A 13,447-nucleotide genomic window follows, 5' to 3' on the forward strand; every position below is an offset into this window, starting at 1 on the left:
AGCGATGCACCGGTGTTCGAATCTCGCAGGCGGGTACCAATTTTTCCAATGAAATACGTACTTAACAAATGTTTACAATTGTCTTCCACGGTGAAAGATTAACATCGTGGAATAAAAATCAAACACGCAATATTATAATTTGCGTAATTACTGGTGGTAGGACGTCTTGTGAGTCCGCACGGATAAGTACCACTACCCTGCCTATTTCTGCCGTGAAGCAGTAATGCGTTTCGGTTGGAAGGGCGGGGCAGCCGTTGTACTGTTAAAAGTGAAACCTTACAACTCATGTCTGAAGGTGGGTGGCGGCATTTATATTGTAGATGTCTATGGGCTCCGGTAACCATTTAACACCAGGTGGGCCGTTAGCTCGTCCATCCATAAAGCAATTAAAAAAAAAAAAGGTTAAAAATTAAGCGCCATAATAGCAAGTGGAAGGATTTTAATATCATTTCCACTTTCTACACTAGCGCTATTTTGGTGAGTCTTACAACAATAACTTGTTCTTTACAGGTGGACAGTATCAATTTGTCCTTTATAAACAAGATGGTGCTCCTTACCTCTACCTTCCATAGCTAACAATAATATAATGAAAAAAAAAACAAACACGTTCCCATGTTAATTACATTTATTGTCGTTAGGGTTTGATTAAAAACATTAGCGCACAGTCTCGTGTGATAACTTCAATCCTTTTTCTTGTTATGTTTGGCCCCCTTAGTCCTCTTCCATTTCATTCTCCTGTTTTGAAACCAGACTTTGACCTGTAAACCAATTGCTGTAATGATGCCGACTGTAGATACTTACTGACTGAGCGCGGATCAATGTGAATCATTCAAAGTATATACATTAAAGTCAATAATAAAAGTAAGCATACATATTCGAGACAAGAACACATATTTGTCGCTAAGTAAGGTACCTACAGTAATAGTCATTGTTTTTTAACCTATCGATTAGTGTAAAAAATAGCTAATGATTAACGGAGTGTTTATGGTATTAAATTTTCAGTCGCAAAATACCTTAATTATTTGATTCAAGTATATATCTATTTTTAAGCTACTACATAGCTTCTACCACGGGCCTTGAGCGCGGCGACTGAATCAAGAAATTCCGTAACGAAAATAACCTGACACCCCCACTACGCCTACTATGTAGCTCGCGTTTAACACATTCACACGTTGCGCTGGTGTAGTGTTTGTGAATAAGCGCGCGGCGTGACGTCGCACTGCATGAACATCATGAAAAGTCTGCCCATCTCTCTCTAACGCGGTCTAGCTTACGAGTGTGAAGGGGACAGATAGTGTTTTGCTTTTGTTAATGTTTATAAATATAGCGTGGTCTTATTTTTATTATTGTTTTAATATTAAATTATTATTGTCTAATTGTAATTGCATAAGTTGATAAAAAAATGCTTTGCAATAGCTTTACCGCGGCAGTCCCCGAGTGCCACACGTTTTTTTTTTTTTTTTATATATTAAATAGTTTCTTATGAAAGGCGATTGCATGCAGCAGAGATGGGAATGTTGCGATGGATGTGTGGAGTAACGAGAACGGATAGAATACGAAATGAATATGTTAGAGCAAGTCTGAAAGTGGCACCTGTGACAGAGAAGCTGAGAAGTGCGCGTTTGGGACGGTATGGACATATGATGAGACGAGATGAAAATGAGATTGGTAAGATTATGTTAACTATGAATGTGGAAGGATATAGAGGAAAAGGTAGACCTAAGAAGAAGTGGATGGATTGCGTGAAAGACGATATGGGTAAGAGGGGAGTGAGCGAAGAAATTGTATATGATAGAAGAGTATGGAAGGAGAAAACATGTTGCGCCGACCCCAGGTAACTGGGAGAAGGGCAGGATAATAATGATGAATGATATTTAAAGAGTTTCTTAATCTGATTAATATGTTATGAAGTACGTTACAAACGCAATATGAATTTAACCTGTCTCTCAGTCAAGTGAAGGGCCACTGCAATCTCGTATCTCCGAAGTCTTGTCAAGTAATTGGCTCGTGCGAATTCTGCCTCCAAACTCTTGATTTGTGCTTTGGTGAAGGCCGTGCGCTCCTTGCGGTTGCCTGCGGGGGATTGTAGTCCTGTAATTAGAATTCATCACTATTATTTCATCATTCATTCGGATTTTATCAATTCATGATAGGTTATTGAAGTCAGAATCGGGATGCGATTCCACAAATTAAAATGCATACGCAGACACGAACACGAATCATTGGTAAATGTTATTCGAAAAAAGAATTACATATCGACGCTTGAAAGGCAAACGTGACTAAGCGACAATAACTACTTTGTACATAAATGATAGGCAATAACCATATTCGATGCGCAAAAAATAATATATTTCTAGGTCTATTAAAATCATTTCAATCCTACAGCTAGATTCGTTATAATAGAATTTTTTTCAGGTATTTCTCAGGTAGGTATATTTTAAATTAATTTCAACTTTAAATTAGTCTACTGTAAAGTTCACGCATTGTCGCTTAGTCACGTTTGCCTTTCAAGCGTCGATATCTTATTCTTAACTAAAACTATTCGTTTTTTTTTTACTATAATAATATTATTTCAGACGTTTCGAATTTTTAAAATTACAATTTTCAGTCGTCCGTGTGATCACGAAAACTACAGTATTGAAAACATTGGAAATATTAATCTATTTTTTCCCTACCTATTCGCCGGTAGCCTAAGAGGTTATTTCGGCTACGCCCTGACGGGTATGTGACCTCACGGACTCAACCTGAGAGAATTTGCTAGCACTAGCCCTAGCAAGAGCAGTGCTTCGCAGAATCTACCACCGGATCGGAATCGCGACCCACTGAGAAGATCCGGCTAGAAACTATATAAATATACAATTCATCTATGGTTAAAACCTACCAACTTTTTACTTGTTTATATTAAATAGGCATCCTAATCTAACACTGGTGGTAGGACCTCTTGTGAGTCCGCACGGGTAGGTACCACCACCCCGCCCATTTCTGCCGTGAAGCAGTAATGCTTTTCGGTTTGAAGGGTCGGGTAGCCGTTGTAACTATACTGAGACCTTAGAACTTATGTCTTAAGGTGGTGGCGGCATTTACGTTATACATGTCTATGGGCTCCGAGGACCACTTAACATCAGGTGGGCCGTGAGCTCGTCCAATCACATAAGCAATTAAAAAAAAAGTTGGAAATATTTTTGACCTTCCTAAAAATAATTATTTCGGTATACCTGTATGTTTCCTAAATGAATTTTGCAAACTATCTATATACCAATTTGCAGTTTATGTACAGATGCGTGTGTACTGTGTCTACGTGTGCATAAACACAGTACACGCCATTAAAACCACCTGACTTTTCATCGTAAACGCGCGAAACCTATTATCTGGTTTACGTCGTGCGTATTACTCAAGTTATGCTTGTGTCGTTTGGCGCCGGCGCTGACATCTGCACGCCATTACAGTTTTATCGCTTCCCGTGTAGTAAACAAAGGAAACAGGTACACACTAAGCTAAGACATACATAGATACAGTTGAAGTAGAAATTCTAATAATTAAATCTAATGTTACCATCGTCCGTGACCACGAAAACTAAGGTGCTTGAGACGTCGGCGACAATTGTATAATGGCAATAATAAAACGCTACATGAAATCGTAAAATTAATTCTAATTATTTGTTTTTGCTCTGATGGGTGGACTAGCTCACAGCCCACCTGATATTAAGTGGTTACTGGAGCCCATGGACATCTACGACGTAAATGCACCACCCACCTTGAGATATAAGTTCTAAGATCTCAGTATAGTTACGACGGCTGCCCCACCCTTCAAACCGAAACGCTTTACTGCTTCACGGCAGAAATAGGCAGGGCGGTGGTACCTACCCGCGCGGACTCACAAGAGGTCCTACCACCAGTAATTACGCAAATTATAATTTTGCGGGTTTCACTTTTATTACACGATGTTATTCCTTCACCGTGAAAGTCAATCGTGAACATGTGTTGAGTACGTAATTCATAAGAAAAATTGGTACTCGCCTGGGATTCGAACACAGGTGCATCGCTCAACACGAAAGCACCGGACGTCTTATCTCTTAGGCCACGACGACTTCAAATTATGTCGACCACTCACAAAAATCGAAGGAATTAAGGATGGAATTATAATTAATTGGTGTATAATCTATGCAACCAACAGATAAGTGAAAAAAATGTTCAACTGTCAGTAAATCATTAATTCAAAATATATTTTCATTCATAACATGTCGCTTCTTATGAAACTTCAAGAGCCTTCTCTTCTCAATCTCTCTCTTTCTGAATTCGGACTCTATTATATTTTATTTAGATGACTATAAAACTATGACTACCTGGTTTCTCAGCAGTAGTTCACAAAAAAGGTTCTAGTCATCTTTACACCAAAGTTCGCTAGATGGCAGTTGAAGAAAAATATTTTACTACTTTCGTTGAAGGCTTCCAGTTTTCCTCGAGTATCATTTTAATATATTTGTAACAATCAATATATCTATCTTTAATCCGTAAATCTATCTCACGACACATCTAGTGGAAGGCAATTTCGGTCAACGAACTTCATATGCAATCTTTTTTATTTTTATTGTTAGATGGGTGGACGAGCTCACAGCCCACCTGGTGTTATGTGGTTACTGGAGCCCATGGACATTGTATTGTCCCTTTTTGTTTTTTTTTTTTTGCTTAAACAGAGTATGAGAGGCGAGAAGTGATCATCGAAGCCCATAGACATCAACAATGTAAATACCGCCACCCTCCTTGCGACATGAGTTCTAAGTCTAGTTGAGTGCCTTCAAACCGGAAAGCTCTTGCCCGTGCGCTGTCAAAAGATGCCCTACCACTGTCAGAAAGATATTTACTGGGTGTTTTATATGTAGTTTAGCATACCATCTAATGGGATGTATCCATGCCATCGTATATAGACAAGGGCATTAAGTTAAGATCTTACAAGTCATACCCACTCGGGCCGTCCGTCATAGAGCTCAATTAGAGCTAAAATATATAGAGAAAATATTCAATGAAAGATAGTATTATAGCACGCTTTAATAAGTTGGCATGTTAATGTTTGTAACGGAATCTTTGAACGCAACATTTCAAAGGACTTCAAGACGTGCGATTATCTTAATAATTTGCAAACGAATCAAGGTTCAATGACACGACAGTAAGCCAATAACTTTATAACTTCGCTCTAATATCCTGACCTGAATATCAACAGAATAAAAAAATAAGGCTTAGTTCAGTTTACTATTTAGGCGAATTTTTTGTTTTTGTTTTAAAACTACATAATATTAAATTTATTGACAATAAAGAATTTCACTCTTAACGGGTCCATCGCCTGCTTACCTTTTTTTATTATTTTCAATTTGAATTCAAGCTTCAGGAAGCCACCACCATATCTTGAGACATGAGAACGAAACTCCTATTGCATCGTTTCTACGACGAACCTAGCATGCCGACAAAAATGACTACATCAAGCTGAAAAAATCCTGAATCTATTAACCGATCGATTAATCGATTAACAATTTTTGCAATGAAGCAGTAATGCGTTTCGGTTTGAAGGGTGGGGCAGCCTTGTAACTATACTGAGACCTTAGAACTTATATCTCAAGGTGGGTGGCGCATTTACGTTGTAGATGTCTATGGGCTCCAGTAACCACTTAGCACCAAGTGGGCTGTGAGCTCGTTGACCCATCTAAGCAATAAAAAAAAGGTGAGGACAAAACTCCTATTGCATTGTTTCTACGACGAACCTAGCATACCAACAAAAATGACTATATCAAGCTGAAAAAATCCTGAATCGATTAACGCAAAACCAACTACATACCTTCATCACTAATACTGGAACCAGCAGCACTAGTGTCCCCTTCGATTTCCTCCTTCACCAGCACAGAATCATCCCAAGAACTCCACCAGTCATCTTCATCTCTTTCCGGATGGTATTCGTAAAACATCTGCATATAATTCTGGGGAAGCATTTCCCTTGGGCAGTCCACGTTAGCGTAAGATTCGTAATAGTTCGGTTGATAGCTTTGTATGTTCGTCTCGTAAACATATTTATCAGTGTCTTCGTAAGCTTGAAAATCTGTTCTAATGTATTCCATTTTACATCTACCTTTCCGAGCGCTGTTTTTAACGTTCAAAAAAGATCTAGAATAACTTTCTGTAACTTTAAAAGCTTGTGTACGAAAGATCAATGTATGCGAATATAATGACTCAACGTAAAACACTTTTAAAGGACCACTGTTGTTGATACATTTTAAACAAAATACGAACGAAAGATAGTTTTCGCATTTAAAGATACGAATTTGTTAATTAATTAAAATTATTTTCGAATAATGAATATTGTCGAGTTGACAAACGTCTGAACAGTTTGGGCTGCTGTTGAGCTCTTGGATCCTGGACTGATTTTAAGTGTCAATCAGGACAAGCGGCGTAAGCGGCGATGTAGGCGGGGACAGCGGTGGGCGGAGTTTGTCTTTAAGACTTCGTATTATAGCTTCGATTAATTATTGTAATTTTTAAATACATTTCTATCAAGGTAATGCCTTAATTTTAGATTTCTGTATAGAGAGCATTAATAATGAATTTATCGAAAACGTGGAAATGTGAAGATAAAGTTTTTAATTTTCCGCGAGTAAAGCACAAAAGGGGCTGATTCACTGAAAGTAACTGTAGTACTTCAAAACTGAAACTAAATCAATTATTTTCCTATTTTTTATTACCTTGTGAACTTTTTTTAATTGAATAGATGGTTGGACGAGCTCACACTCCACTTGTCGTACCGCGGGTGACAACGCGGGGCGAAGTTAGTCTAAAAAAGTTGCCTAAGTTACTCCTTATATCATCAGCTACCTATCAGTGAAAGTCTCGTCAAAATCGGCCTAACCGTTCCAGAGATAGACGGAAGAAAAAAAATTGGTTTATGTACCTTACGCATTTAGTAAAAAGTGGTTATTTTATTATTACAAACAGAAACTCTAATTTTATTTATTTGTATCGATGTTATTCCTTCACCGTAAAAGTCAGTCGTGAACATTTGTTACATACGTATTTCATTACAAAAGTTGGTAACCGCCTGGGATTCGAACACCGGTGCATCGCTCGACACGAACGCACCGGACGCCTTATCCTTTAGGCCACGACGACTTGTGAATTTAGTTTTATTGAACTTAGTAACTTTTTTTAATTCTTAATAGAACGAACCAAGACAATAAGGATCGGACAGCCATTATGCAATTCGATTGATACTTGGACTTTAAGACTGAATGTGTGGATGCAGTCATTCAATCATGTCTATGGACTCCGATGATCAATTTATACCATGAGCATCTACAGTGTAGATTCTACTACACAAATAAAAAGCAAATGAACTAAGCTCAAGGTAGTTAAAAATTGTCATCCTAATACATCAATAAAACATTATCGTTACAACCTACATCCGCTTGCTGCAAATATATGACATTAGAGGTACCTAATATTTTTTATTTATAAATCTCTTAAACGATATATTTATACTTGTGTTGGCGAAATTCCCTCGGGAGGGTCGTTGGGACGCCCTTTGCCCTTCATTTCTCACGGTATACGACGTGTAGAACATTTATTTTAACTATTTCAATGATAAATGTACTTCTTCCTGCAAGTTGTAATAAGAATTAAATATCGCATCAGGAGGTAATCTGAATTCAAGACTAAACAAGTCAAGGTTCTTCTTCAAGAAGCAATTGAAGTGAAATCTAAAGATAAATGAATATATTTTATAAGTCAATAGAATAAACATTTCTTATAAAACATCGATGATAGCTACATTTGAAGTCTATGACAACGTAAAAAATAGAATTATAATGAGCTTTTCTCCATAATAAGGATTATTTTTACCATGAATTTTACCAGCGCCTTTGCATACCAAATCAGCCTGTTTTTTTGCGCTTGTAGACAGACGAACGTACTGGCCTACCTGATGTTGTGTAATTACCATCGCTCATGGACGTCAGCAAAGCCAGTGCACAACCAGTGTGCTTAGAGCGAGTTTTTTAACGTTCTCGATAGCGTAAAAGTTAATCCAACTTTGTATGCAGTTGGAACAGCGCCCCTAGCAGCAAACGTAGACAAACGATCCCATTCCATACAAATATGAGTTAACTTTTACGCTATCGAGAACGTTAAAAAACTCGCACTAATTCGAAGCGTCGGAAATATAATAATATAGTGATAATAAAAATACCCGAGATTAATTATAACATTTTATTAATGTAGTATTCATAAATTACATAATCAACACTTCTTTAAAGCGGCACGACACGAGAACCATCTCATCGTGGCCGCCGGTAACTACATTCCCGATCCTGCGGACAGAATGGAAAGCAGTCGACGTCGCCCCAAACACGATCCACTAACGGTGCTTCTAGGTACCTCAAGCACCAGTCATCGTTCTCGTCGAACCCGTCGCTTGCGACGAAGGGCTCGACGAGTAAATTAATCCTCAGACACAGCCCACTGAGTTTCTCGCCGGATCTTCTCAGTGGGTCGCGTTTCCGATCCTGTGGTAGATTCTGCGAAGCACGGCTCTTGCTAGGGTTCGTGTTAGCAACGTCGTCAGGTTTGAGCCCCGTGAGCTCACCTACTAGTTAAGGTTACCCTGATATAGCCTCTCAAGGCTCTCAGCTTAGGTAGGAAAAAAAAACATAATTAATGTAGACACAACTCCAGGTAGTTGAGGAAAATACTGACGTCTGTGTGTGACGTTATGCGACGTACGTTGTTTGTCTACGTGCAGTAAACATTTAAGAGCAATTGGACTCCGACTCGACTGCCGTGTTCGTTAATAAAACAATACAACAAAGCTACCGTCTCTTGAACTCTATCTCCTCAAAAATGGCAACTAAAAAAGATCAGGGCATTCGAAACGATAAATAACTAACTGAAATAATATTTAGTGAATCTTTCTTAAGGCGTCAAAAATGTGCATTAAAAAAAACAAACATATTTCTTGTGTCGATTCATGGAGTAATTCGATTTATTAAATTACTCTGTCGTAGTTGAAATTAGAACCAGTATGTCTACAGGGACTTTGACGTTCTTGGGACTCATGTACTGTTCACGTCACGGCAAGTGAGATTCAGTGGGTTTTTATTGCGTAGACACCCTCCCCATGTTTATAGGTTATCGGAGTCTCTAGATATCATAACACGAATACTACGTGTCAGATATGAGGAAGTCTCAATAGTATAGTAAGCATATTTTAATTTTTGCGGGTGACGTTTTTATTACACAATGTTATTCTTGCGTTGTGGAAGTCATTAATGAGGATGTATTAGGTATTTGATAAAAAAAATTGGTACCCGCCTACATAATTTGAACACGGACACAGTATTTTTAGGTTAACTTTAGGTTACGACGATTATAAACTCTGCGACAGACTGTAAATCGCACTGTCGCACTGTTATCAAACAGCGCAAAAATAAAAATTTCAATGAATCATTCGATAGTATTCGTACTTACAGATGTGAGTCTCCACATGCTATGCTCCTGTAGGTATTTATTTTTGGAAACAATTAAACTGGTAATAATATTGTAAGCTAACGAATAATTTCCATGATGAAGGAAAAAAATGAATTCAACAAATTTGTAAAATGAACAGTTTTAGGCATGCTGTGAGCCCTACGGCCTGGCCAATTCTGCCGTAAAGCAATTACCTTATCTCATTTTAGAATATATAGTAGTTTCAATGCAATTCAGACTCGTCTTTTAACGGGCAGGCCGTGAGTTTTTCTATTTGTAAATGCTAGTTTTTTTTTCGTCTTGTTATATAATTTTAATTTCTGATATTTATTTAAATATGTGTAAACAAATTCGTGAAAGAGAAATCTAAGTTTTAAGTAAAGTTGTTAATGTTGCCCTAGATGAGAAAATGCAAAATAAAATCACTTATTAGAAAATGTTTTTTTTTGTTAATTATAATTTTATTAGACATAAAAGTTACTACATGTTTCATACTCTGTGTCGTTCTCGTGCTCACCCTCATGAGTCCTTGTTTTGGCAGCTGTATCCACAGCAATCAATACATCGTTCCTTCACCATACATTCTATTTGCTTTTTATACGAGCTTATAACGTGCCAGTGATAAAAGCACGTTGACTTAAACATTTTACATTTCTTATTCAATGTTATTGTTTTTCTTTTTCAATTTGAAAAAAGAAGCTTTGTTTTCTGCGATTTAGCTTTTGGATAGCACACGTAGCTCTATTTTTTTTATTGGCCTATAATGGAGACGAGCATACGACCCACTTGATGGTAAGTGGTTACCGTCGCTCTTGGACGTCAGCAATGCCAGGGGCAGTGCCAAGATGCTGCCTACCGTTTAATACTCTCCACAAGCCTCGTTTGAAGAAGGACATGTCATGAAGATCTCTGGAAACGCACTGTGGATGACCGCAGTGGTTCCAGGTAGTATGGATGAATTCTACTCCGGCGCGCCAATGGTAAAAACGGGATAATGGGATCATCTCAAACAGTTCCTCAGAGCACTCCCCATGGAACATACGGTACAAAATACAGAGGGAATCGAAGTCCCTCCGCAGACCTAAAGGTTCCAAACGATCCGTAAGAATGGAATTATCGACAATCCAAACGAATATTTGGATACGAATATTTAGAACGAATATTGAATTATATTTGTAACGGCATCAGTGAATGAATAGATATCTGACATCAACTTGTTTGGCGCTAACGACATTTTCTAGATAAGCTTTTAGGTCCCGGTCTTTTGCACCGTCGGGCGCTTCATAAGACATCTTCTCTTTGTAGTATTCTATAAATTTGAACTTAGTTTGTATTGCTAGAATAAGAATCACAGCTAAAACCTTTGAAAGGATAGTAAAGATTTTGTTAGCTTGTACTTTTTCCGTTTATAATTTGATAAGTTAACTAAGTATAAGGAAAACGTGCTACTCCTTTGAAGAGATAGGAGAATGAATTGAACAATGGCCAATAATATTGGCCATATATTACTAGTATCTGCGGGAACTTTAAACGTATTCACGTGTAGAAATAAAAACTAAATTAGCTTCAAAACGTTCGGTCTTAATGAAGTAATATCTAAAAATTATATTGTAATTAAATTCAAATTTTTATTTCATTCAATGCGATGATGACGAAATTAATTTTTTTCAGGGCTGTCATAAATGACATCAAACTTCTTAATCTATAATAAATAGTAAAAAATAATGGTGTTAAAGAATTAGCGGTGTCTGTGCACACACGCTACCAACCTAATCAGGTTTTTTTTTTAATTGCCGTATAGGCAGATGAGCATATGCCAGCAATGCCAGGGGCAGAGCCAAGCCGCTACCTACCGTTAACTACGTGCCTACGTGCGACAAGCCTGCAACATGCGGTCACGTATCACGACTCCCTTTTTTTCCTACCTAAGCCGATAGCCTTGAGAGGCTATATCAGCACCGCCTTAACTAGTAGGTGAGCTGACGGGATCAAACCTTATGACGTTGCTAACACGAACCCTAGCTCTTGCTGAATCTACCACCGGATCGGAAACGCGACCCACTGAGAAGATCCGGCGAGAAACTCAGTGGCCTGTGTCTGATGACTGTGTTAAACGACTCCCACTGCACTCACTTCACTTATTACAACCATACGGCGAACACATGTAGGTACGTCAAACACGAAAATCTATCGAATTCGTAATGTAAATGTATCGATTCCTAGATATGAAAACAGATTACTACTGGTTGTAGGATCTCTTGTGAGTCCGCACGGGTAGGTACCACCACCCCACCTATTTCTGATTGATTGCCTTGAAGCAGTAATGCGTTTCGTTTTGAAGGGTGGGGCAGCCTTTGTAACTATACTTGAGAACTTAGAACTTAACCTCAAGGTGGGTGGCGGCCTTTACGTTGTAGATTTCTATGGGCTCCGGTAATCACTCAACATCAGGTAGACCGTGAGCTCGTCCGCACATTTAAGATATAAAATAAATTCGTTGTTAACATAAAAATAAATGAAAAGTAAATTACAAGCACAAAAATTGATACGTTTGACAACCCTGTGTCCCAACCAGTCGGTTCCCGTTGCACCGTGATGAGTATAACAGACACTATTAAAGTCAAATGCCTCTTTATTTATAGTCGGTCACTTCATTATATTTGTATCCACGACACTAATTGTTATAATATTTCGGACGGAATACAATATAGTTTAGTACCGAAAAAACGTATAAGACAAAAAAGTACTTTTTACCTACCTATTCGCGGGTAGTCTGAGGGGCTATTTCAGCTACGCCCAGACGGGTAGGTGAGCTCATGGGCTCAACCTGAGAGAATTTACTAACACTGACCCTAGCAAAAGCGGTGCTTGGCTTAATACAAAATTCTTGTTTTTTGGTAAACGCCAAAAATGTAATTGAATAATTGTAATTGTTCAGTTTACATTTTAATATTTTAAGCCTTAAAGCGCATACCCATGCACATTGTGCACAAGCGACTGTTTCATAATATTAATATTTTATTTTTCGTTAATTTACTTTTGTAATATTAACAGTCATACTCTGAAATGGGAAAAGCATTTCAGTGGTACATTGAAAATCAAGGAGAGGTACATTGGAATAAGTTAAAAAAAATATCATTATATTGATCATTTTTTTATCTTCAAATTATAGATTTAACAAATTTAAATATAAAATCAATGCGGTAGGTAAGATTTAGTTTATCTAATGATTTACAAAAGCACATTGAATCTAATGCATTGGAAGTAACAAAACCGGTGCTATAATTTCAAATTGTTAAGGATTCATCCAGATTATGATATTGATATCATTTTTAACTAATAATAATTTTGTTACAAAAACGAAATTTTCACCTTTTTAGATTTTGCTAACCTGAAAAGGTCAATCTTTTCTTCTTCTATGTTTTTGTATTTTTCTATCACACAATAATGATACATTACTAAAAAAAAATCTAATTAAAGTGCTATAGGCTACTGGAAAAATAAATATCTGGAATGATGACTAGAATAACATCTGTCAAATTGTAAAGTATAAATTTAATGGCGAAATTCCTGTTTTTTTATATATTATTTATAATTTTTCTCCAGATCACACCAACCCTATCCATTATCCATTAAATTACAATCAGTCATTCCCTGAACATCACTAATCCCCGAATCTACAGGATCTTGACCGTTCAGACTTAAGATAATCATCTAGAAGTCAATATCAACCATCAGGGATGTTGAACATTTTTTTTCTAAAAGCTTACATACACAAAGAAAGGGCTATACATATCCAGTTATGTAGTTATGTTTTTAAAAAAGTTCTTATTTAAATTTGTCATCCGTGTTGGCGTTATCAGATGCGTAAAATGAAAAATATAAATGAATATTATATAATATTAACAATAAATGACTTGTGATCTGATGAAGCATTTGTTTATTCA

General features: G+C 37.3%; 1 protein-coding gene across 1 annotated transcript; it reads right to left on the minus strand.

The window, feature by feature from the left end:
• Positions 1-607: 607 nt before the first annotated feature.
• Positions 608-6,775, minus strand: LOC101738486 (homeobox protein MOX-2). Its single transcript, XM_004928313.5, has 3 exons — positions 5,827-6,775; positions 1,940-2,091; positions 608-758 (listed from the first exon to the last, which is right to left on the minus strand). The coding sequence occupies exons 1-3, from the start codon at positions 6,101-6,103 to the stop codon at positions 681-683; spliced, it is 507 nt and encodes a 168-aa protein (XP_004928370.1). The 5' UTR covers positions 6,104-6,775; the 3' UTR covers positions 608-680.
• Positions 6,776-13,447: the final 6,672 nt, after the last annotated feature.

The sequence above is a fragment of the Bombyx mori genome, chromosome 18 (genome assembly GCF_030269925.1).
Source record: "Bombyx mori chromosome 18, ASM3026992v2".
NCBI lineage: Eukaryota > Metazoa > Arthropoda > Insecta > Lepidoptera > Bombycidae > Bombyx > Bombyx mori.

What these genes read in the sequence shown, in the direction of transcription:
- LOC101738486 (XM_004928313.5), bottom strand. Translation starts at nt 6,103, where the DNA reads ATGGAATACATTAGAACAGATTTTCAAGCTTACGAAGACACTGATAAA. An exon ending in TTCCAGTATTAGTGATGAAG is followed by an intron (nt 2,092 to 5,826) that starts GTATGTAGTTGG and finishes TTCTAATTACAG; the next exon opens with GACTACAATCCCCCGCAGGC. An exon ending in TTCACTTGACTGAGAGACAG is followed by an intron (nt 759 to 1,939) that starts GTTAAATTCATA and finishes ATTGGTTTACAG; the next exon opens with GTCAAAGTCTGGTTTCAAAA.